General features: G+C 40.9%; 1 protein-coding gene across 8 annotated transcripts in view; it reads left to right on the top strand.

Moving 5' to 3' along the window:
* The window catches only part of dlc1 (DLC1 Rho GTPase activating protein), a 99,179-nt gene that overhangs the window by 58,415 nt on the left and 16,863 nt on the right, over window positions 1–23,901 (top strand). For 7 of the 8 annotated variants that reach the window (XM_058091629.1, XM_058091624.1, XM_058091627.1 and 4 more), the window contains 3 exons: window positions 20,085–20,156; window positions 21,349–21,430; window positions 23,039–23,102. In XM_058091629.1, the coding sequence (XP_057947612.1) occupies window positions 20,085–20,156; window positions 21,349–21,430; window positions 23,039–23,102 (218 nt within the window). Of the gene's footprint in view, window positions 1–14,362; window positions 14,638–20,084; window positions 20,157–21,348; window positions 21,431–23,038; window positions 23,103–23,901 lie in introns of those variants that run through there. The other variant, XM_058091632.1, reaches the window with a different exon arrangement.

Raw genomic sequence — 23,901 nt, 5'->3', positions numbered from 1 at the left:
CTTTGACCTTCCCCCTTTAAGTTAGTGTTGCTGCTGACCTTTCATCTAATGGACATTGGAATTGTAACTCCATTGTCTCCCCCGAAAGCATGAAGTGTTAGCCTCAATGTCCAGTTCTTGCAGGCATAATCTTTGTCTTTGTCAATGTGTGGTTGAGGTCAGCGTTCGTCACTAGCCACGTATACATGGACCCAAATATTCCAATTGCATTCGGTTTATTTGCTCAAACGGAAGGAATTTAACCTTTGTATACACAAAAGTGCCAATCCGGATGAATATATAATCAGATTCACAGGGGTGGAATATTCCTTTCCCCAATCCGATTGAGGTATCTTGTACCCGCTCAAATGCAAAGTTGTCAGGGTGCGTTCTTCTTCAGTGTGTTTTTCTTCTGTAGTTTATTGGCGGTTGGCAAGCAGCTTTCGTGTGCATTACGGCCACCTGTGGAACAGAATCTAAACACTTCTATACGCCATTCACAAGTCCAGTTTTATTAAAAAAAATAAAAATAAATATCTACATAAAACATGTCTCAAGTTTAATTATAAAATATTAGCAAGATTGAATTTGATCTTTTTAAATTTATCCCGGGTGCGTTCTTTCAGTGCATGCTCAGATATGACGTAACACGCAGCTCGAGACGTTCTTCACTTTTAAAAGTGGAGGCGAGCAATCGGCACTGGACTGCTGCGGAAAGTTAGTTTTTGATCCAAACTAAATTTCAAGACTGGACGAATGAAAAACTCGGAATATGGAGTTATTCCAACAAGTGAAAGAAAAACTCGGGGAAGTCGGTATCACGTGATGTTGATGTTTACGTTTTATGCCCCATTGACTATTCTGGTTGATTATAGCAGCGCATGTACATGAGATTGAAATATTCCTTTCCATGTATACATTGTTTACGGAATGGTCATTCGCAAAGATTCCATTCGGAAAGAGAAAAACTCTTCATGTAAACGTGGCTTCTGTGGACCAATCCTGACAGGGTAAAGAGCTCTGCAAAATTGATACTTTCAGTGAAATTATTTTGTGTATGTCAGTCGTTTGAAACTTTATGAGCACTAAACACGCAAGATCTTTTCCTGTCGTTGACAGACTTCAGTATAACTGTCATGTGAACAACTTCAGAGGTCCTTCCTAAGTAATAAAAAGCCATGTACTGAAACGTGAGCTTGAAAAGCCAACTTTTTTTCTGTTGCTTCATGCGGGTGACAGTTTGGCAGATCAAGTTCAAAATCTGTGGGTGAATAATGCTTCAGCAGGATAGTCTATATGATTGCACTTGACATGCCTCATTGCCTTTAAGCCATTTTCCCTGCACATATGGCAGCAAGGGGGTTTCTATAGTTCTTTAGGTCTGAGACGAGTGGAATGTTAGAAAAAGTGTTTACATATTTTCTGGCGTCTTACTTTTGTCAACTGTATGTATAGTTTTAGAATTTGAATTGTGGAAGTAATATGACTAAATGAATGCAAACCTCGGTGAAGAATGGTTGTAAGCGCAATTTATTTTTGTACTGTATTGTATATTTTTAGGTTGAAATGCTGCTGTCTAGTAAATGACACTTTGGGTATGACACATCTGTTTTCTGTCATAAACGGCCCCTATTCAGTAGAGGAAATTAGAAAAGTACTTAATCCCCTGCTGATTTCTGCAGGTTTACCCCCATTAAGACATGAACAGTCAACTTTTACATATGGTAGGTTTTGTAACTGAGAGAGACAGAATGTAACATAAAACATTGCAGCATCCATGCCACATTTCATGATGAAGGTTAAAGACGATTCTGAGAAAAGTGATGCCAGAATTCCAAGGAAGGAGATGGATAATTATCTCAAGGGGAGTAGAGAACACAGTCATGATTAGTAACCTAAGTAACACACTTTGCTGTCATTGATTGAGATCTCCCCGGGCCCCGTTTTTAAGAAGGCCCCTGATCAGATGAGAACAAAAATGGGCTCGCTGGCATTCAACTTTACTTGAAAAGTGGTGGAAAAATATTGACTATGACCCCAGCAGCACCATCTTTACTGTCAGATGCAAGTGGGAACATTCTGCTTCGGGGTGGTTTCACAGACCGACCAACCACAAGAAATTTCTCTGCTTGCCAAGAGGAGTTTCTCCACCAAGTATTGAGCCACAGTCTGTTCTGGTATCAAATACTGATTTCCATCAACCAAATCTCTCTCTAATAAATAAATAAACCTCCAAAAAACATTCTGGACTGTTTTATAAGAGAGGGGTAAACTTACAAAATCACATAGTCAATACTCGATTTTTGTGTGCCCCAGTTTTGCAACTGCTAAATAGCCATCCATTAAACCAAATAAAGCTCCTAATGCTATCAGTTTGATAAGGAAGGTGAGAAATATTATGGGATTTGGTCTTGTCAGGATACATTGGAAGTCTGTGTCAACAATAAGATTAATCTATTCATCATATATAATTATTGTTTTATTGCATTGTTTTCTAAACGTAAAGCTATAATTATTCTCTATGAACTGAATGTCCTATTCCTTTGGGGAAAATATTTGTTCTGCGTACAAAATCAAAATAAACCATATTGTTGATATCGATGTAGACTGGAATGGAGCTGTAGCTCTCTCATGCCTGGAAAAGGATGGGGGAGGGGCGGAGCAGAAGCCCGGAGGCTTGGTTGAAGCTAACAGGCTAGCGTCTGCAGTGGAAGAAGTCGGCAAGGAATGAGCAGTAACTCGGTAATATGGAGGTACTTCCTATCCAGAGTATAAAATAAATCCTTTTCTATTGATTTTGTCTAAACACACTTTGTGGAAAAAATATCGGGACTGGGGGGGCTTAGCCCCCTGGAGATGCACAGGATACAAATGAATGTAGCAGACATTAATTTTTTTTTTTTTAAAAACAAATAATGAACAATAACTTTCCCACTTTTGGATAGATTTAGTAGAGATACTCAATTGTTTTAGGCCACCATTAAATTCACACAAGTACACACAATCTAAACTGCAATACCGCTGCTCAAACTCCACAACCATTCTGTCCAGTGGACAGTGATCAATTATGTATATGATAATCATTATTATATTATTAATTACCCTATTATTATTACTATCATCATTATTCGTCTTCTGGTTATTACTACTACTAGAAGTAGTAGTAGTAGTAGTAGTAGTAGTAGTAGGCTAGTATTAGCCTGCTTATTGGCTTGCTTATTAGCCTGCTTTTGCCCTATTATATGAAATTAGTCAGAGATTTTTTTGTAAAAAAAAAATAATAATAATTGAAAAAAAAAATCTATCAAAAATATCAAAATATTTAGGGGGGCTTAAGAACATTTCCTAATAAGATATTTTTTTGTAAAAAAAAAAATCAATTGAAAAAAAAATATAAAATTATTTAGGGGGGCTTAAGAACATTTCCTAATAAGATATTTTTTTTGTAAAAAAAAAAAACAATTGAGAAAAAATATATATATATAAAATTATTTAGGGGGGCTTAAGAACATTTCCCAATAGGCCTAAGACGCCACTGTCGATATTCAACCTAGATATATCGAATCAAAACATGCCGTGAAGCCACCATTCTCGGCGTTTGCCATTGCCATTGTTGTTTTTTGTTTGACCTTTTGGAACAAATCAATAACAAATACCGAGGTACCACTGTATTGTATTTCTTAACACTGTTTGCCATGGTTTGAGGTCTCAAACCTCCTTAGTTGTCATGCATTTCCGTGGTATCTTGTGGTTCTTAATCAAATAAAATGCAAGAATTCTCGCAGTATAAGCCAGCACAGCATTTCAAATCAGAGTAATTTAAAAGATGCATGAAAGAACAGAACCTACTCAGCCTCAAGTTGGACATGGTTCAAGCCTAAAGGGCACAAGTGCTAAAACAAGCCTTTATTTTATACAGCAGGAGCAGCATAAGCTAAGGATACACTGTAGGTTTGTCGCATAGCACAGTATTATTAGAAACGCAACGGCCACAGATTCAAAAGTGAGTCATTATGCTGAGCATCAAAGCCGTATGTTTTACGTATTCTGTTCCCTGTTTTATGTTTCCTGTCCACTCCCATTTCTTCATTCATGTAGATGTGGGAGAGTGTGTAAACAAAAGAAAGGTCATCGATGAGATTGAGGGTAAAATCTGCTAGGCATATGGAGGCTCGGTCACTGCTGTCAGCCTCCAGCTGGACGGTATTAGTTTCCGTACATACACAGAAATTGAGCTATCTTCCCCAGGGGACCAACGAGGAGCAGAAGGAGCTACTCATCTCTAAAAATCCTCACCCACAAGCCCTGGCCATTAGCGACTTCGGCAAATAAACCAACTGTGTCAATGCATAGGAGAGAGTCTGAATAAACAAATAAAAAAATAAACTTTTAAGACAAACGACACACTTTTTATGTCAGGAAAAGCTTGGATTATTCTTTATTAAGGTTCATTTTCATTTGCCGTTCATGGCGAGAGTCCTCCTACATCTTACTCACAGGTAGCTTTATTTAGGCTGTTTATTTGTATTTGGCTTATGATACCAAATTCCTTAGATTCCTGCACATAGTTTAGAATTACCAAGCTGTAATTATATCAAAAACCTTCTCTGTTGGTCAATGTTTATTTAAAGCCACCTGAAAAGTATGTCAAGCATGTAAATATGTCCTCACATTTGTCAATATGGTCAGGAAAGCTCGCAAAAAATTTGCCTTGACTTTTTATCTTAGTTTCTGCATGTGCAAGGCATTTATCTTGCTAGCTCACAGGTCAAGGCTGTACACTCCTTGCCTAAGGATTGACTTATAGTACTTGCACACTAAGCAAAATGAGGAATGAAGAAAAGCATTTACAGTCTCTGTATTATTTCAATTTTTTTTAACCAATCTTGTTTGGATAACAAGTCGTATAATCAAATCAATCTCCTTCATCCAACCCTGTCTCTCTCACACCAACTACCCTCATGTCCTCCTTCACTACATCCATAAACCTCGTCTTTGGTCTTCCTCTACAGCTCCTATCTGGCAGCATCCTTCTAGCGCAGGGGTAGGCAAACTTTTTGACTCGCGGGCCGCATTGATTTAACAAAACGGGGGGGGGGGCAGACTATATTTTACACATAACAGTCCACCTGGTATTATTGTATCTGTAAAAGTGTCATGCAATCTGCTATTATTATTTATTATTTTATATTTATATTTAAATATTTTATATTTAAATATTTTATATTTAAATATTTTAAAATTTATTATTATTATCATCATCATTATGCTTGTGTCCCTTTTTTCAGGAGCACTTTGTAAACAACAGACCACATCAAATAACAAAATTGATAAAACCATCAAAAGGTTGGCTCAAGCCATGATGCCAGTTCGTATGTTGAGTTTAAATGAAATACTTTGGAAAGAACGGACGGGCCGTATTCAAACACTTGGCGGGCCGGATGTGGCCCCAGGGCCGTAGTTTGCCCACCCCTGTTCTAGCGATATATTCACTATCTCTCCTCTGGATATGTCCCAACCATCTCAGTCTGATCTCTCTGACTTTATCTCCAAGGCTTCTAACATGTAATGCCCCTCTGATGTACTCGTTCCTGATCCTATCCATCCTGGTCACTCCCAGTGAGAACCTCAGCATCCTCATCTCTGCTACCGCCAGTTCTTGTTTCCTTTCATTTTAGCTGAAACTCTTCTATCACACATCACGGTTGACACTTTTCTCCACCCGTTTCTCCAGCAGCCCTTTCTCATTTGAAAATGACAACAATCACAACAATTTACAGGCGACTTTAAAGGTGTCCTCTCGATTGTATTAATTGTTTTGGACACGTGTGTCTCTCCTTTTTGATCAGCACTACACTCCCATTTTATTATCTCTCACACCAAAAACAAATCATTGCTCTCCATGCTGCTGCTTTGCAAGTTTACATGGAAGAGCCTGGATCAGTGACAGTGATCTCCAGGCTGTACCTGGTTTGTGTTTATCATGACAGTCTAGATGTCTGCGTGCTTTGTCACATGGCTCGTAACGGGTCAGGGGAGGTCGCAGGTCAGGGCAGGCGAGACTAAAGAATGGACTTCCTGTGTTACTCGCGGGCAGATCTGCATGGAGAAAGAATGAACATATGGAACATTGGAATTTGCTCTATGTATGTAGGAAAGACGCTGGAAATGTATGTGGACAGGGAAAGGAATTCTACCATTTTTCCCCCATATTTCATATCTAGAGTAGCATGAAGGCCATTTTTACTGCCCACTTTTGGTCCTTTTTTGCACTTTTCATTTTTTTTTGGATTATATTATAGTTATTACTATAGTATACTAATACTATTAGTATCTTGTAGATATAGTATTATGTTTTGTTTTTTTTTTGCTGTTTGTTGGCTGGTTAGCTTAAAGAATGTGGTGCAGATTGCACAGTAATGCATACATTTTTCTTGTTTATGATGTGCCAACACTAATATCAAGACATCATTGATTCAAAAATTGGTTTGAGCACAGACCTAAAACCTTGCTTCCTAATGCACAAGACTAGACACACACAACCTAATAAACACGTCTAAAAACCTCAGGTAGGGTTTAACAAGAAGAAACTGATGTTTGGGTTGGTCACCTGTCCAGACACAGTCTCAAGTTCTTGTGTTTTAATGCATAAGATTAGACACATGCAATACAGAAAATAAGTAAATGTCACAAAAAAGTGGGCTAATAAATTGACACACAAAGACTGCGGATTTCAGAAAATAACAAATGAAATCTCTACACCCTACAAGAAGCAAGGAAGTCTGTAAAATTAAATAATTAAAAATAAAAAATCACAAAATTTTTAACTATAATGATGAAAATGGTAATATTAATGATGATTATAATGATGGTAATAATGATAAGGATTATAACAATAATGATAATAATAATAATAATAATATTACAATGAAAATAATAACAGGGGAAACAAGACAGTGGCATGAACATGATTATATCCTGCAAAAAGGGGTAGGCATTTATCAGCTTTTGCTTCAGCCTACTCCTTTTGGGCTTGGGATCAGATAGTTGAATACAAATGTAAATAATGGAAAGTTATATTTTGATTGATGTAAGAAATGCACTGTAATGATTCACATATTTGCCCAAATAAAGGGGAAAAAAAATATATATGTGCCCCCAGAGTCCTAGGTAATGGGCATCAACAAATTTCCCTCACATTTTGAGAGGAGAGGCACTCAATGTCTGGGTTTTCATGCAAAAACCCACCCCTGAGTCAACAAACTCACCGTGTATACGCCCACCGCTTCACTCATACGCTTGTCTATGACTACCCTCATCATCCATACACACATACAGCTGCAGGGGCCAGCTGCCTTTTCCTTCCCACTTTGCCACTTTACCACCTCCACCCTCATTCAAGTCAACATGACATCACCACCGATTCAAGTATACCCCTCACAGGACTTTTACTAGACAACCAATCCATTTGTTGTGTTTGTGATGATTCATTTGGAGTCTCATAGGAAACCAGGATAACACATTCCTAGTGTACTAAAAGACAGAACCACTAAAGTGTATTAGACAGGTGTTATTAATAGTAGAGTGTGATGTAGTTGTGTGGCCTGGTTTAACAATTCATTTAGCATGACAAATTCATACTCTTGTCTTTTTCATTATTGCTTGATGAATGGGTGTGTTCAGTTTGGAAAGCCTGATTCAATGGCGCCTAATTTGTTCCGAAGAGAGGTTTTGGAAATTTCCTGGTGGAACATCATGGCCCCAAACTGTCACATTACACTTGGCATCATGAACAATTACGCCAGTATTCGGTTAGTTTCCAGAGACATGCACCACTTGCAATTATTTACAAATGTAGTCACATATACACTTAACTCCTTTTATGTTGATAATAACAAACAAACATGGGTGAAAATTCAACCCAATGCTGATAATGAACCAGCATTCACACCTTTTTTGACTCACAAGGCCTACAAATACAACTGTTAATAATTAAAAACCCAGCTGTCTTTTTCCAAAATCCCGTTCTAGCTTCTCCCAAATGATTCACAATCGCCTTCAGGCACCGATTTTTCCTGCCTAAACTGAACTATCCGTACTATGGTCTCCCCACCCTTCAATTGAAGCAATAATGTGCCCATATGAGTCGTTTTTTGGACTTATTAACTTCTAATAAGTACATTTGTACATTTCTTCAATTCTCTCAAGTCCCGTTGTAAAATAAAAATGAATGTAATGAACAAGATGACGAGTTTATGCAAACTACATGTGGACTCATGTCCTCGCACGTGTTTCAGTGCCTGGGTTTGTGTGTGTAGGTCAACTTTCACATTGTTTGCTTAAGCATTTACACCTAACTGTGGGCCAATAATCTTCTCTGCCTTTGTCAGAGCGCCAAGGATAAGCGAGAGCCACATATGGTTGTGCTTTTATCAGACAAAATTTGGATAGTAATGCTCAAGGTTTTGGATTTGTAACATGAGGGAAATATTTGTTCGAGAATTTACATCTGCGGTGGTTAGTTCTCGCGGGATATCGGTTTTTTTTTTCGAGCCAGAGCCCGATTAATCATTCAGCCAACATAATCACTTTGTTCTGCTTGTACGTCTGATTGATCAAGTCCACCAAACACGGATCAACCCAAACAGTTGGACCGAGACCTGTTCATTCCCTTGGGATATAACTGCCTCCATTATGACTGACAATTGTAAATAAAATGAATCCATTTCTGTATAGTCGCTCGCTCGAAAAGACCGGGCAGAGCTTCAACAGGCGGCTCCCATAAGTCATGGGCGGAGAAACTCGATGTCAGGGTGATCTTATGCAATTAGCTGTGATGTCAGGCATAAAAGACACATTTTCTGGCAAAGGCAGCTCACATTAAAGTGTCATTTCACACTTCTTGGTGAGGTTGCCCCGTCCAGAGACCCAAATAAGTGTATGTAAGCAGTTAGAGAGACAATTTGCAGAAGACGGCAACATTCAAATGTACAAATAGCATCATATCCCGCCTCTTCCGGCTTTGGCTACGTAAGCTACATCAACGTACCACATGTACCAAACCCTACACGTCCCTCTGATGTACTCGTTCCTGATCCTATCCATCCTGGTCACTCCCAATGAGAACTTCAGCATCCTCATCTCTGCTCGCTCCAGTTCTACTTCCTGTCTTTTCCCTAGTGGCACTTGTTGCACCGTAGTCCAGAAAGCCCAAAACACTTTTTGCCATTTGCCATCTGCTTTGTTGGTGAACGTGCAAACAAACACATTCTCAAGACTCCATCACCATTATCCTCACACAAAGCAAATATTCTGCACAACTTCCCGCAGAGGCCATTTTCCTCATGTTTCTTGTTCATTCTTGCAGCATACTGGGAATACACCCTTAGTGATGCCGCCACCAACTTGATAAAAGTGTGTTCTGACAAAAAATTGTTTAGTTTTTACTTGTAGCTTCAGCCGATTATATTCATCTATTGTTTGTGTACATAAGTCTGCGTGTGTGTGTTTGTCAGCCTCCATTGTGATGCTAGTCCGTCCATCAAAGCCCGGAGAGGGTGTCGGCAAGGCATTTGGGTCGCTGTCTGCATCGCACTTCCTTTGTTTGTGTACTTGTGTTATGTGTGTGTGTGGGGGGGGGTTAAGCCAAGCTGGTCTCTGTCCTCATCATTGTTGTGTGCATAGACGCATATCTATTTCTCTCTCGCTACAATATCTGTAGTAGAGGACTAATCTAGTACAGATGGGTTATTTTTGGAGATTCCTGTTTTGAAGCTCACAGACACACATCAGTTCAAGTCATTACCTGTCACAGTATCAGTAAAAGTAGGAGTGCATTACACACTCTTACCTAACAGTATTATCTTGACAGTTAGGGAAATTTTAACACTGCACAATAACATGACTGATGGTATAGTTACTTACATTTATCTCTTCCAGTGGGGCTCAGCCTCTGCTAAGCCATAACTCTCTTATCTCTTTAGTGAGCCTTTGTTGACACGGCCTTGGGAGTGTGTGTGCGTGCGTGCATGTGTTTGTGTGTGTTGGACTGACACATCCATCCGCTGACCCTCACCTGGCCTTATTGTTTGGGGTTAGAAGAGGAGCGTACACCCCTAAAGGCAAGCCAGAAGGAGGTGTTCAAGTAATGTGGGGGGGGGGGGAGACATTCTGCATCTTTCTTTTTCTACTTTTTTACCTTCCATGCAATCCGACTATCTTCCACTGCATTCCTTCCTATCATCACTACTGTGAAGTAGATAGTTGAAAAGTCATTTTACACGCTCACTTTCCTGATATTCCTTCTCTCCAGATTGTCCCTCTGTGTATCAGCAGGTCAGAGGTGACACAGTAAAGTTTACAACCTACAACTGATGCTGCAGCCAACAGCAATGAGTACAGAGGACATGCATGTCAAACTGACAAATAAAGAAAATCAATCAATCAGTAATAAATCAATATAATAATAATAATAATAATAAAACGGCAAATAGTAAAAACTTAAGAAACCACATATAGTTGGTGGGTAGACAAATTATTTTTTTCAGATTAAAATGAACAAAGCATTATTAGAGCCCTGTAGACATGACAAAACACGACTATCGTCACATTTATACTCTTTTTATTTACAACATATTGCGCAACTGCAGGGTCTTGAGACACATGCTAACTCGCAAACTAGACAGCTTGCGACCTAAACGGTAGCATTCAAGTTATTTCCTTTAAACTTAAATAGCCAAAAACTTACCACTTCCACACGGATAGGGAGGTTAACTATTAACAGTTACTGAACCTTTAACATGAACATTAATCAAACGTAATAATTTTTTCTGGGTACATGATACCATACAGCATCCATATCAAACTTGCGCGGGCCGCACTAACATTAAACTTTCATATCAAGGCGGGGGCCTCAAACTAGAGTCCTGCAGGCCACATTTGGCCCGCGGGCCGCGTGTTTGAGACCCCTGCTTTAGCGACATATAAACTCTGAATGAGATGACACTGTTCAATTTAGCAAGTCATACTCTATGGTGGATTACATTGCAGAGAGGATTAAAATACAGTATGTTCGCATTTCTTGTTTATGGATAATATTAGTATGCATTTCATATGCGCTATATTATAATAGAGTCATACATTTGCCTCCATTTAGCAAAAGCTGCTATTGTAAGTTTCTCACTGCTTCATCATACTCCCCTCCCCTTCGGTTTTTAAGCAGGCTATGTTGACCCATCACAGTTGAGGGTATAGATCTGAGTTGAGTTTTGGGTGCAGCCTCTGGGTGGTCGTGTTTTGTAAGTGTGGGATTTGGCCTTGTTTGGTAATCTCTCTTCATCTCTCCTTCCTCTCTTTGCTTATTCTCCTGGTCCTGAGCTTTCTCTCCCAGACACAACTATATTGCTGCTTTCCTTCGTGTCGCACAGATTTCCTATGTTTACCTCTAATGCTCGTGTTTATATATATATATATATATATATATATATATATATATATTTCACCCTTAAGCTCTGTTTATTGTAGGTTTCATTGCATGCATGACAAAAATGAATATACAAACAGATCAATGGCATTGCGTATGAATTAGGCCAGATAAAAAGAATACCGTGTACCCCACCCCCCCTTCACAAACATGTGCATCGACTCATCTGTTAAAATGCGAAACATATGAGGAGCCAACGTGTTTCCCATCCAAATGATGCATGAGTCATAAATAATGTGCAATGATGTAGCCTTTTGCAACCACCACCTGTGTTGTGATGGAATCTTGAAGGTATTTAGTTTAATATTCTGTGTACAAGTACACACACAAATAAGACAGAGCTATACACATTTATACTCTGGCATGAGCCAATAAAGATGAAGCGCCAACAAGATGTCTGAGTGTCACTATAGTTGCCTTTGCCAACTACGGAGGTTGTATTTTCACCCATGTTTGTTTGTTACTATTTGTAATCCTGCATATATTTTAAGCAAATAGTGTACAGTTTTATCATGAATCTAGTCATTAGTAATGGTAATGGTAATGGTTTTATTTCATTTGAACATGCATCAGATTACAATTGAGTGCATCCCATAATCAGTTCCCAGTTCTACATGTCCAAAAGGAGTAGGAAGAAGCAAAGCTTATTAAATCCTACCCCTCCATCTGGTACTTTTACAATCAGTAACTGTTACATTTGTTCACTTCCTGCTTTCCTAATATAGGTAACGTTTTTTTATTAGATTTTGTTTTTCAAAATTGTCATTTATTTATTTTATTTTATTTTTGTCAGGTACCGAAGTACGAGGTGATATGACCATACAATGTCATAATGGGTACCATAGTAACTGACAATATAGTGATATATATAGCACATCATGACTGGTATTAATAATACTCAGTCATAATACCTCCAGTACGTTGGGATAAGAGAACTTCCTCTTGTTGCCTTATTTTTGGTCCATAGAGGGCCTTGAACCTTGCGTGTGGTTGTCTGTGTCTTTTTGTCTGTTGTTTTACATGACAGCTGTAGTCACAAAACTAAGAAACAGGTCTAAAATCTCTAAAAAGAAGATATTCACTGCTGAGTGTTCTGTGTAGACAGATTTGAGTACTGCACAACTTAGTGGCCCACAGGAACTCCATTGGGTTCAGGTGAGGAGTCAATCCATCACCTTCACCTCAGCAAGGCGCTTGTCACCATTGTGGTGCGTTTGTGCTCTTTATCATGTTACCCAGTTTCCTTCATGTTTCCCCCAATGAACCGCAGCCCGTAGCACTCATGCAGCCTCAGACCATGACCATGCTTGACTGTTGGCACGGCATCATTGTCTTGCGACTTGTTTGTGTTGTCAGCTATTCAGACAGTGATAGCTGCAGAACTGTTGCCTGTGAGGCGCCAGTTGCGGCAGAGTAGAGTAAAAATGTTACCTGAGCATAGTTAAATAAAGTCTGGAAGTCAAAAAAATGGGAGCGAAAAGTGAGAGAAGAGACACAAACAAAAAGGGTGTCAATATGTGACCTGTTTTATTATTATTTTTTAGCCAGTCAGTCAGTCAGTGTGTTGTGTAACTTCTTTAATGTCCACAATGAAGTAAGCTAACATGTTGTGTTAGCCTACATGTCACTCCTTTTAACCAACGCAGGTGAATGTTTAGCATGCGTTATTAAATCAGTTGTCCCTCCCCTTTTTGACCAGATTTAACAACTGATGAGTCGGCAGCAGCCCTTTTTCCCCATAACTTTACCCCTCCCAGTGAAGAAGGTGAACAACATTGTGTTCACTGATCAGTTAGTATCATTGCAGACATTGTGTGGAAATGTTGCTTATATTACAGTTAATTATTTTTGTAATGACAGGAATTAAAACACAAATTTGCTTGCTGGCAGATTTGAAAATAAATATAGTAGTGGCTGCGCGGCGGTCGAGTGGTAAGCGCGCAGGCCACACAGCTAGGAGAACCGAGTTCAATTCCACCCTCGGCCATCTCTGGGTGGAGTTTGCATGTTCTCCCCATGCATGCGTGGGTTTTCTCCGGGTACTCCGGTTTCCTCCCACATTCCAAAAACATGCTAGGTTAATTGGCCACTCCAAATTGTCCATAGGTATGAATGTGAGTGTGAATGGTTGTTTGTCTATATGTGCCCTGTGATTGGCTGGCGACCAGTCCAGGGTGTACCCTGCCTCTTGCCTGAAGACAGCTGGGATAGGCTCCAGCACCCCTGCGACCGTCGTGAGGGTAAGCGGTAGAAAATGAATTGTAAGTATTGTTGTTTAAAGTGCGTCAAATAGTGAATTGCATACAATATATCCAGATTGTTGCATGGACAGATCCCTAGTTGTAAATATTACACTGGTAGTCTCAAACAATAAAGACATTTGCACACCTTCAGAGTTTTAGTTATGTAAAGCTCTTGTTGGGTCAGCTAAGTTTCTAAAGATGTGCTGACAACAGACTCTTCAGTTTTGGGGTTTTTCTCGCTGGTCCATGTAAATAGATCCTTGGCGTAAAAAGCTAAGAAAGTACCTCCCCGTGTACTAGTGTAAAGGTAGCCTAAGGTGTTTCCATGTAGTGACAGGGGTCGCGGTGTGTACGTGCGTCTCAGTTCACAAAGGCGAGTCTATCTCCTCGCTAATCTTATGCAAACAGGAAAGCTGCTTGTCACTCAAGACCATGCAGGAGGAGCACTTTCTGTTTTATGCCCGCTGTTAAAGCACATTTGTCGGGATAGAAGTAAAGCCAATGTGCTGTGACGCGAAGGCGTGCAGTGCGTGATGAACAGTTATCAGTAAAAAAACGCTGCTTTCTGCTTCGGACCGTCTTATCTCCAGCCCCTTCCATCAGGTGGAGAGCCGCGGGGTGGGTGTGTGGGGCGGAGCCACGGCACAGTCGGACCATTCCAAAAGCTTGAATCACTCTTCTTCCCATTCACATTCTTACCGTGGGTAGAACGCTTCAAGCAAAGCCGCGCAGCGCGAAGTGTTAAAATTGTGGACTGTACTTTTTCTTGTTTAAATCAAATTCTAACCATGGATTTACTGTGTCCTTCTCGGCGAAGAGGACATTTGCAGCCGATTTTATAAGTCTCTGGATTTTATCATGCTGGCTTCGCGTTGACTGTGGATTCAAAAGTCGTCGCTGGAGTAAGAAGCTGAAATAAAATGATACTTACACGTAAGTTTTCTTGAAATTACAACCACAAACGCTTGGAAATACATTCTTTAGAGAATGCCTAGTTTATTTATTTCAACTAGATGACGTTTCCACTGTAATGATATGGTCAAAGTTAACTTTACGCACAGGTTTGCGTCACCCTTCTACTCGAGTATTCACATTCAAACCGTTTAACAATTGACACGTTCAGTCAAACTATGCATATATTGATTTGTATTACTGATTGTTTACCTTTTTATTTCAAATGTATGTCGTCAAATGTTCATTTTTGCGCACTCGGGTTAACATGAGCAATACGCTTCATGACTCAGAGTTGAAATAAAGCTGTCTTCCAGCGCTGCTGCGTTTTCCCGAAAATCTCCTGAGCTCATTACAGTCCATAGCACTGCATTTAATACCACGTTGTGTTCAAGTGTGCCCCCACAGCCAACCTTTCAGCTAATGAGAGGAGATGAGGCTGTATCAAATCCTCTTTTCTCCTGTGCTGCCTGACTTGATTTGTGTGTTTTTTTTAAAGGCAAAATCCTTATCAGCTACCTTTGGACATGATGTGAAACAGCAGCCTTCTGGCACACACTGCAAAACACTTCTTGTAGACATCATGGCATCATCATTGCAAAGCCATGAGATTGTTTATAAGAGCAACAATGAGTGATGACTGCCTTGTAAACTTCAGCTACATGTTGGACTCGGTGTTTCAATTGCTTTAGTGAGATTGTGGTTGCTCAAACTGACGGGAACACACTCCAGCTTGTCTGCTCTGTGAAACAGGAAGCGAGCCCAGGCCTTATCTGCAGGATTTCACATCCAGCTGGCACACGGCTTCGCTCACATCCCGTGAGAAGACACACGTTGTCACCCCCCACCACCACCCCTTTTGCGGGAGGAACCGGCATCAAACAGCATATTTATCAACTATATGTAGACTGGCACCTGACTTTGGAAGAGCTTATTAGAATTTTGAATCCGCTCAGTCACCTGATCCCCAGGATTTAGCCCCTCTGTGTGAACATAAATCTGTCATCAGAAGAGGGGGGGGTTAGTGTCCATTGGGGTTTGCTAGTGATGATCCATCTGGGGCCAGCTGTGCTTTTTGCATTCGTATGTGTCCATGGACTGTGTTGGTATCTTTGTTGTTCTTTTTCATGCACTTGAGGCAAGCCAGATGGTGCTGTCACTGTCTCTGTGAATTTCTCATAGAACACTAGCTGTCTTGGTAATGGAATCAACCACATTTATTTATATTTATACTTTATATATTTTTTTATTTTTATTTGTATTTTATATTTTATATAGCAAATGTGACAAACAGTGCAGACATTTTTGGTGCCCCCTATTGGTTGTGCTCAAAAAGCCATCTAATCTTTAGTCAAATGGTCAATGACATATGGATAATAAGATGCTAACGTGACGTTTTGCTTGATGGCGGCCATGTTTTTTTAGTCAGTCTTGCTCAAATTTGTGTCCCTTGAATATGTGTACCAAATTTCATTGTGATTTGGCTAAACACCCAAAACTTGGATGTTAGAGTGCATTGAACTGTGCCAGTCAATCATACTACTCAGACACCCTTGGTATGAAAAATTCCAAAGAAATTTTTTTTGTGGAAAATAGAATTGAGTTACACATTTTGACATGTGAAGGCCAAGACGATGACTGTATGTTGAGATGATGGAAGTACACAAGCTGCATCATGACTCCATGTCGTCTTATTTATCACCTCTCATGTCTAGAGACACTTGGCAGCTCATTGAGAAAGAGTCTGAAGTTGATAAGAACCTCCCAACCGACTGTTTCAGGGGTTGGCCGTTGTCGGGTTGTAGATAAGCCTCCCAACAGTTGTCAGTCAAGTTCTCTTTTCTATCTGCCATCTTCAAAGCCGCAATGATAACTATATTCAGACCCTTGACCTCTCAGTTCACCGTGTCTGGAGCAGAGCCTTTTGAGGTGGGAGAGGCAGCATCCTTTTATTTGAACAAAAGACCCACTGGATCTGAGCATTCAGAACGGGACCGAGCCAGGCGGCCAGATCCCTGTTGCCTCCGACGATGGAGGGAAAAACTTTGGCCGGTGATTGTTCGAATTTCCTGCCACAGGAAGAAAGAGAGAAGAGATGGGGGTGAAGAGTCGAAATGAGCACAAGGAGAAGCTGGTGTTTAGAGCTGCGAAAAAAAACCCTGCAGTGGTTAATTTTAGAATGGGCTGGTGAAGTTCTCGCTGAGCAGCTGTGATTTTTGGCTCACTGGTTATTCTAAATAAATTCAGTGGGAAAAGTCACTGGAGATTGTAATGTAATCCCTATTAGCACCAGCATGGCTGTCATTAGTCATGCTCTGATAGGTGCTCTCATCATTCTTTTCCCCTAGTTCAGTCAGCATACACAAACGTACGGCTAATATTTTGAATAGAAGGGATGAACTGTTGTCTGGAGTATGACTCTTACATCCAGCTGCTCCAAAAGCCTCCGAGGGATTAATAGATTTGCAGCTTCTACAACGAGAGAGTGAACAAATGTGTTATATTCTCTGAGTGGACGTCATTGGTTTAGACATCACATGTGACCACGTGGTCATGACTTGATACAGTATATGAGTTTATCCAAATGGTGATTCTAATTGATCCAGAAAACAGTCAAAAATGCAGTTTCTATTATAACATAAAGTGGCCGTTTGCAGGAAATACCTTGCTGTTGTTTCCTGGGGTCACTCATTTACTTCTGATGTTAAAGTCACCGGGGTCACATGGCTAACTAGGAAGTCCTATACTCTCCGTAGCCATGTGCACTTGTTTTCATTCATCCTCAGCAACAAGAAACCGTGGCAGTTTTATCATACTTCATATTTCACCTCATTGTGTGGGCTTTGAGCCCAAGTGCCTTTACATGGTGTAGTTTTGCGAGCTAGCTTTTTCACATACAATCAAACCTCAGTTTATGAATTCCCCAGTTTTGGTATGATTCTGTTTGACTGTATTGCACGTAACAAACTAGTCCGGTTGCCCGGTACTGTATCATTCAACAAAAGTGACTGCCTAAACATACGTAGAACCCTACATGTTACACGAGTATGGCTACTAATAACCCATCACAGGGCCAATGATAAATAAAATAATTTTGGGTGTCTATAATGGATTAATTGGATTTACATTATTTCCTATTTCAGTTTCTGTCAAACCTTTTCAACCGAATTAATAACGAACACCACGCCTTATCGCCAAGGTCCGGAAACCTTTCTATTTTTAACGGTTGAAAATGGTCGCCGTTAAACATTTGTGGCTTTACAGCTACCTCAACCGTTGTGAGTGAGGATGTTTGGAGTGTACACACAAATCCTCCAGGAGCCATTGTTTGTCTTGGCTGTCTCCCCACCTATTATCTAGCCAGGAACAAACGAAGGCAGGGCTTTTTTGCAGACGGGGTGGTCAGCGGCCACTGCAGCGCCACTCTGCTCTCTTCCTCTGAGGGAAGCAGGAAGAGGAAGTGAGGTAGTTCCCTGGCCAGGGCTGAGGAATTGGGGTGGACAGTGTAAACGAAACAAGCCTATTGAGGCATTGAAACAAACAAAGTGCAAATAATCAGTTTTATTGTTGGCATCTTTGTGTCACTTTCCACTTCCTGGTTTGACTCTGAATAATTCTGTTTCAGGTAGGGTAATTGCGCCAAACTCTAATGTAAAAGTCAACTTGACCAGCATTAGACACATCACATGGGGTGTGACAGCAGGGACAGCTTCCCTCCTAAGCCACTTACTGGATCCCATAGTCTTTTTTGGGGGGACGGGGGGAGTTGAAACCTAACCCATGTGTTTGCATGTCTAATTTGCATTTTAATAGCTTTACTGTCTTGTAGGTGGTTTGTCTCTAAACATGAGGTTGGTCTTTGCAAACAGTAGAAAAGTGAAACATTTCAGGTCAAATATCCTTTGTACTTCACCTTACCAAAGTGCGTGTATCAACACGCATGCTTTGCCGTGACAATAATATGTTATGTGACATCCAGACACACGCCGGTGTCAAGAGTTGTTGCTTCAGGAGCCACAAGCCCTTTCTACGGTGTCACACCTTGTTGTTAGTGGGTTTTATCAGCCGTCTAGGCGTGTTGTTAGTAAGTATTGAAAATGCGTATTCATTCACCCAAATCACTCGCCTTGAATGATGGAAATATTATTACCAAAAACTTTGTAATTTCTCATTTTTGAAATAATTTCCAGTCCATGCATACACACTTTCATCCAACTTTTTTTCTTCCCTTCCTGCCTTTGTAGTGCTCGTTTTCTTTACAAGTGTTTCTCATGGTTGTGCTACATTTGTACGAGCTGTCACAACACTTAGAAGGCCATTGTAAAACTAAGCTGTCCTCGGCCCGGAGAAATTTCCTTGTCTGTTTACCACTAAAAAACACTAAACCGTGGATGGATGGTGATGGATTGAGTCAATTGAGGAGACGGGTGCCAGGCAGCCTTTTGGCGGATGTCGTCTAAAGGGCTTTCGCAGGTAGTTGGGAGATGTCGCGATTGTAACATACCGTACAGTATGCACCGCATCGCATGACTTTGGTGACGAGGCATAACACAACCTATGAGAGAAGTACCGGTGAAAGAAAGCATGTTCAGCACAGTTGGAGTGTTCTACGTAATGGTTAAGAAGCTTAAATGGCATACACTTGGTGCTTGAGGTGGTTAACAGGATGCTTTGAGCTTCTAGCTTTTTAAAGCATGTGATAGTTGAATCTCCCAAAGTAGCTAATGAGGTCAACAGGTTCACATTAGAGTTTTGCATTTGCACAGAATTGCATAGCTGTTAGCCACTACCTACTGAGTTAGCGGAGACTACCAGAAATCTAAACAGGGTGTTAATTAGAAACAGATGAAAACTGCAGAAAGCCTATTATTTCTCAAATGTTATGTCAATTTCAAATTTCTTAAAATGTTATAGTGCATGATAAAGTAGAAAGAAAAAGGCAGCTTTCTTTGGCTCCATGGTCATTTATTAGCAAGTAACGCAGTCGATAGGGTACTAGCGGTAAAGCGTCATGTGGGTTCAACTGAGTACCGTAACCGACATTTTAAAGCGCATGCAGAGGTAGATAAAACAGCTGGATGATGAATAACTGCATCTTGTACAGTTAATAAAAAAGGTTAACTGTTAATGTTGATTTTTTTTTTAAACGGTGGTAATTAGAGACCCAGACATTTGGGACGGATTGTGGGAAGCTCAGTGGTTAATTGAATTGAATCGTCAATTACGGCATTTACCGACCTCCATGGGAGGAATTGAGCCTGGGTCCATTGAACTGGACTAAAAAAAATGTGAAACAGAGGTCTTTGGGTCTGTTTTTTTGGGTCATTATCGACTATTTTTATGTCCATACAATACACACATAAAGTATATCACAATTTATGTTTATTGTGTCATTGTCTGACAAGCCTCCGTGTTCTTTTCATCTGCAGAGATTGAAGCCAAAGAAGCCTGTACCTGGCTCCGGGCGGCAGGCTTCCCACAGTACGCCCAGCTTTATGAAGGTCAGTATCCTTAAATGAGACATTGCAGCCTTTTGTTCGCATTTAAACAACTTCAAGCTTAAGAAATTCCAATCTGCTAATCCTGGCTGTCAATTTGACCTAATTTTAATCAGATGAGTACACCATTGGTTTGTCAGCACTGCACCAACCTGTGAGTGGGCAGCCTTTTGCTAGTTTTTCCCGCTGATGTAATTATACCTATTTAAAAGCAAGCACAGTTGTGTGCATTTTGGTGCACAACTCCCACAGGAAAAACATTCCTCAGGCGTAAAGAAGGGGGAGGGGGGGTCGCGGGACTGGTGCTACACAATCCTTACATGAAAGTGCTGTCTATATTCCAAATATTAACACAACTGGGACTATATATTAAGCTAAAAGTCTTCTAGCGTAAATAGCCACATCCATCAGTCATTCATAGACTTTACCTTACATAACCGCCAGGACTGAGGTCAATATGTCATCAGCTCTTATGCTGGATCCCATTTAACCGTGAAAGGTTTCCTATTGGAGAGGGAAGCTCATTGTGCTGGTGAAAAGGTGATGAGACTGTTTCGTGCTGAGCGACGTGGAGGGAAACTGGAAAACAGACTTCACAGCTTCATCCACCTATACACATTTAAGAAATTGTGCCGACGCATGACACGTTTTCCCTTCCCCAATCTCCATTGTCCGTGCTGTCAAGACTATTGCCCCACTAAAGATAAGCAGACTGATAGGCCTGTCAGTGCAACAGAAAGCTGAAAGTGCTGGTATTCCCTCAATAGTATTTTCTTATCATCATCACCCCGAAGGCTTTGGATGCAAGATTCCCATTTGGGGTTGGGCCAAGACATTCCAGCGTGCAGTTGAATGTGAACCCACCTCGTCTCGTCTTGGTGTGGAGGAGCTGTGAGCAGTTACTTGTGCGGTGTTAATGAGGTTGACTCCGGAGCAGAAAAGAATGAGGAGGAAGTAGGAGCTCCGAGTACCTATTGTCATTCTTCAATCAATCCCTCAGTGCTCCACAGAGCCCACCCCACCCCCCACCCCCACCCATGCTTCTGAAAGCTGCAGCTGGGTTTGTTTGGTCGGCTAAGATGCCACTTCCTCTTTGAGCTTTTCAGACAGGCTGTATGGGAGCGAGAGAAGGTGGGACGGAAGACCTCTGAGGTGGGTGTTCTGACGTTTTGATCCGTCTCTGTCTTTTCCTCAGATGCCCAGTTTCCCATTGACATCTCCTCGGTCACCAGGGACCACGACTTCCTCGATCGGGATGCCATTGAGGCTCTCTGCAGGTGAGACCTAATGCCCATGCTAATCCTTTCTCCTTGCTCTGATGTTACGCAGCACTCCGGTTGCTCCTTTGCTGCCTCTTTTCTGTACTTATCTCCTGGAGCCACCGAAATGAAAGCATGGTGGCGTGACTTCAAAAGCATGCTTGGAAAGATGAACACGATAAGCAACATGGCAGATGGCAGTCATTTTAGTTTTTATCGCTGGAAAAGTCTTTTTGCATTATTTCAGGCAGCACATATTTTTCTTGAGGTCACGCAATGCTTTTTTTTTTGCTGCTTTTTTATGCTCTGTTGGTTTGACGTCTGTTTTGTGTTGCCATCTTATACCACAAAGCTACCCATTTTTTCAGATGACTGTAAATGGCCTTTGTGGCGCCCCCTATGGGTTATGCTCAAAATGCTTGAAGGCATGCTCATTTATTCATCTGTTTGAAATACTGAGACGAAAACCAACACAATTTATCCCATCGGAACTAATTAAAATCAAAGTAATTTGTTCCAGACACCCATAAATATGAATCAAAATATATTTTATGGAGAATAATTATAGTTTGGCTGCACGGCGGTCGAGTGGTTAGCGCGCAGACCTCACAGCTAGGAGACCTGAGTTCAATCCCGCCCTCGGAGTTTGCATGTTCTCCCCGTGTGTGCGTTGGTTTCCTCCCACATTCCAAAAACATGCTAGGTTAATTGGCCACTCCAAATTGTCCATAGGTATGAATGTGAGTGTGAATGGTTGTTTGTCTATATGTGCCCTGTGATTGACTGGCGACCAGTCCAGGGTGTACCCCGCCTCTCGCACAGCTGGGATAGGCTCCAGCACCCCTCATGAGGATAAGTGGTAGAAAATGAATGAATAATTATAGTTTTACATGCCTAAATAATAATAATAATTTTAAATATAAATGAACATTTAACATACTGAAGACTCTTATTGGCTGAGGAAGAGGAAGGAACGAAGGGGTGTGATGCCTCACATTCAACAAAACATGCAGGGACAGTTAGTCAGCAACCCATGGGGTGCTTGGTTTGGGCATTTGATTCCGCAAAATGATACGATACAGAGCAAACAGGTTAGTTTGTTATGCGCCAATCTATTATCTGATTTGCATATGAGAAGGTTAATGGCCTTTTAATGAAGATGCCTTCATCAAATTCCTGCTTTCGTTCATAAAGCACAGCAGGTGTTGCTACATACATCTGGAAGCTATTATATCAATGCCTCCCCTTCCCCTTCAACCAAACTATTCCTCAGTTTCCTTCATCTCCCCATTGTTATGTGATCTCTTTTAAAAGCTCTCCAGAGGGACCCCGCCGGTCTCGCTCCCCTTCACCAGGTGGCTTGGCGGGGAGGGAGGGCATCAGGGTGGTGGTGGTGGTGGTGTGTGGGGGGGTTGGATAATCTTTCTGTCCCCTCCCCAAGATTTGGTGGCCACTTCAGCAGATTACATTTTCTTCCTTCTCTCCCCTTTGCTGTCCCGCTCATGTGGGGATTATCCTTCAGCAGTTCATTAGGGTGCCCCCGCCTCTCTGCGTCTTTCTCTTTATATTCTCTCCTTTCTTCTGGCGGTTGACTTCTAATATCATCTGTGTGTTTTCCTTTTGAAGGAGACTCAACACCCTCAACAAGTGTGCACTAATGAGACTGGAGATATCGCCGCAAAGAAAAAGGGTGGGTTTTAAAGTGCGCATGCAGACACATGATCTCTCATTCCCTGCAACCGCATTTGCATTTCATCACCTCGGTAATCAGCGGGCGCAAAGGAGAAAGTCACATTTTCTTATTTAATGACAAGTAATCTACGTGTGGCTAAATGAAGAGAACCTGATTTGTCTTTCCAAGCAAATCAACCTTAATTCCCTAATGGTTTTAAGTGCTCCACAGTAACACCCTTGTCCCGTGTGTGGTGCTATTCATTGGGATGACCCTCTTGTGTGTCACCTTTCATTTCAGGCCACTCAAAGAGGTCATTTGCCATCTTTAGTGGGATGACAACGAGCCCTTTATGCACAGAGGAATGCACTGACGTCCTCGTGCCTTTTTAAATGTTGGAATTCATGTTTGCACCTTCTGTTGATCTTTGTGCAAAAAACATGAAAATACTAATGGTCATTCTACCAATTGGTTATGTTTGTTGGGTAAGGATACTATTGTTATCTCACATTCCAAACTGTGTAACATTAGTAACAAGCCACTGTGGAATGTGTTGACGTCCCCTCCTTCCCCCAAACCCCTATTCAAATCCCTAAATTATTAACTTTGATTCAAATCAATATGTTTGGCATAATTTAACACGACTTTGGGGAATTTGATCTTTGATCTCTTATTGTAACTGCTAATTTCCAAGAATTCACCATTTTCAAAGGGCTGGTGCTCATTATAAGGTAACGGTCAACTGAGTTACGGTCCTATTTAGGGTTTTTTTTTTTGGTCACCAGCTGGAATCTGAGGGAAATCGACTGTAAGTGTT

The sequence above is a fragment of the Doryrhamphus excisus genome, chromosome 1 (assembly GCF_030265055.1).
Source record: "Doryrhamphus excisus isolate RoL2022-K1 chromosome 1, RoL_Dexc_1.0, whole genome shotgun sequence".
Lineage (NCBI taxonomy): Eukaryota > Metazoa > Chordata > Actinopteri > Syngnathiformes > Syngnathidae > Doryrhamphus > Doryrhamphus excisus.
This window is presented reverse-complemented; position numbering and strand designations above follow the sequence as displayed.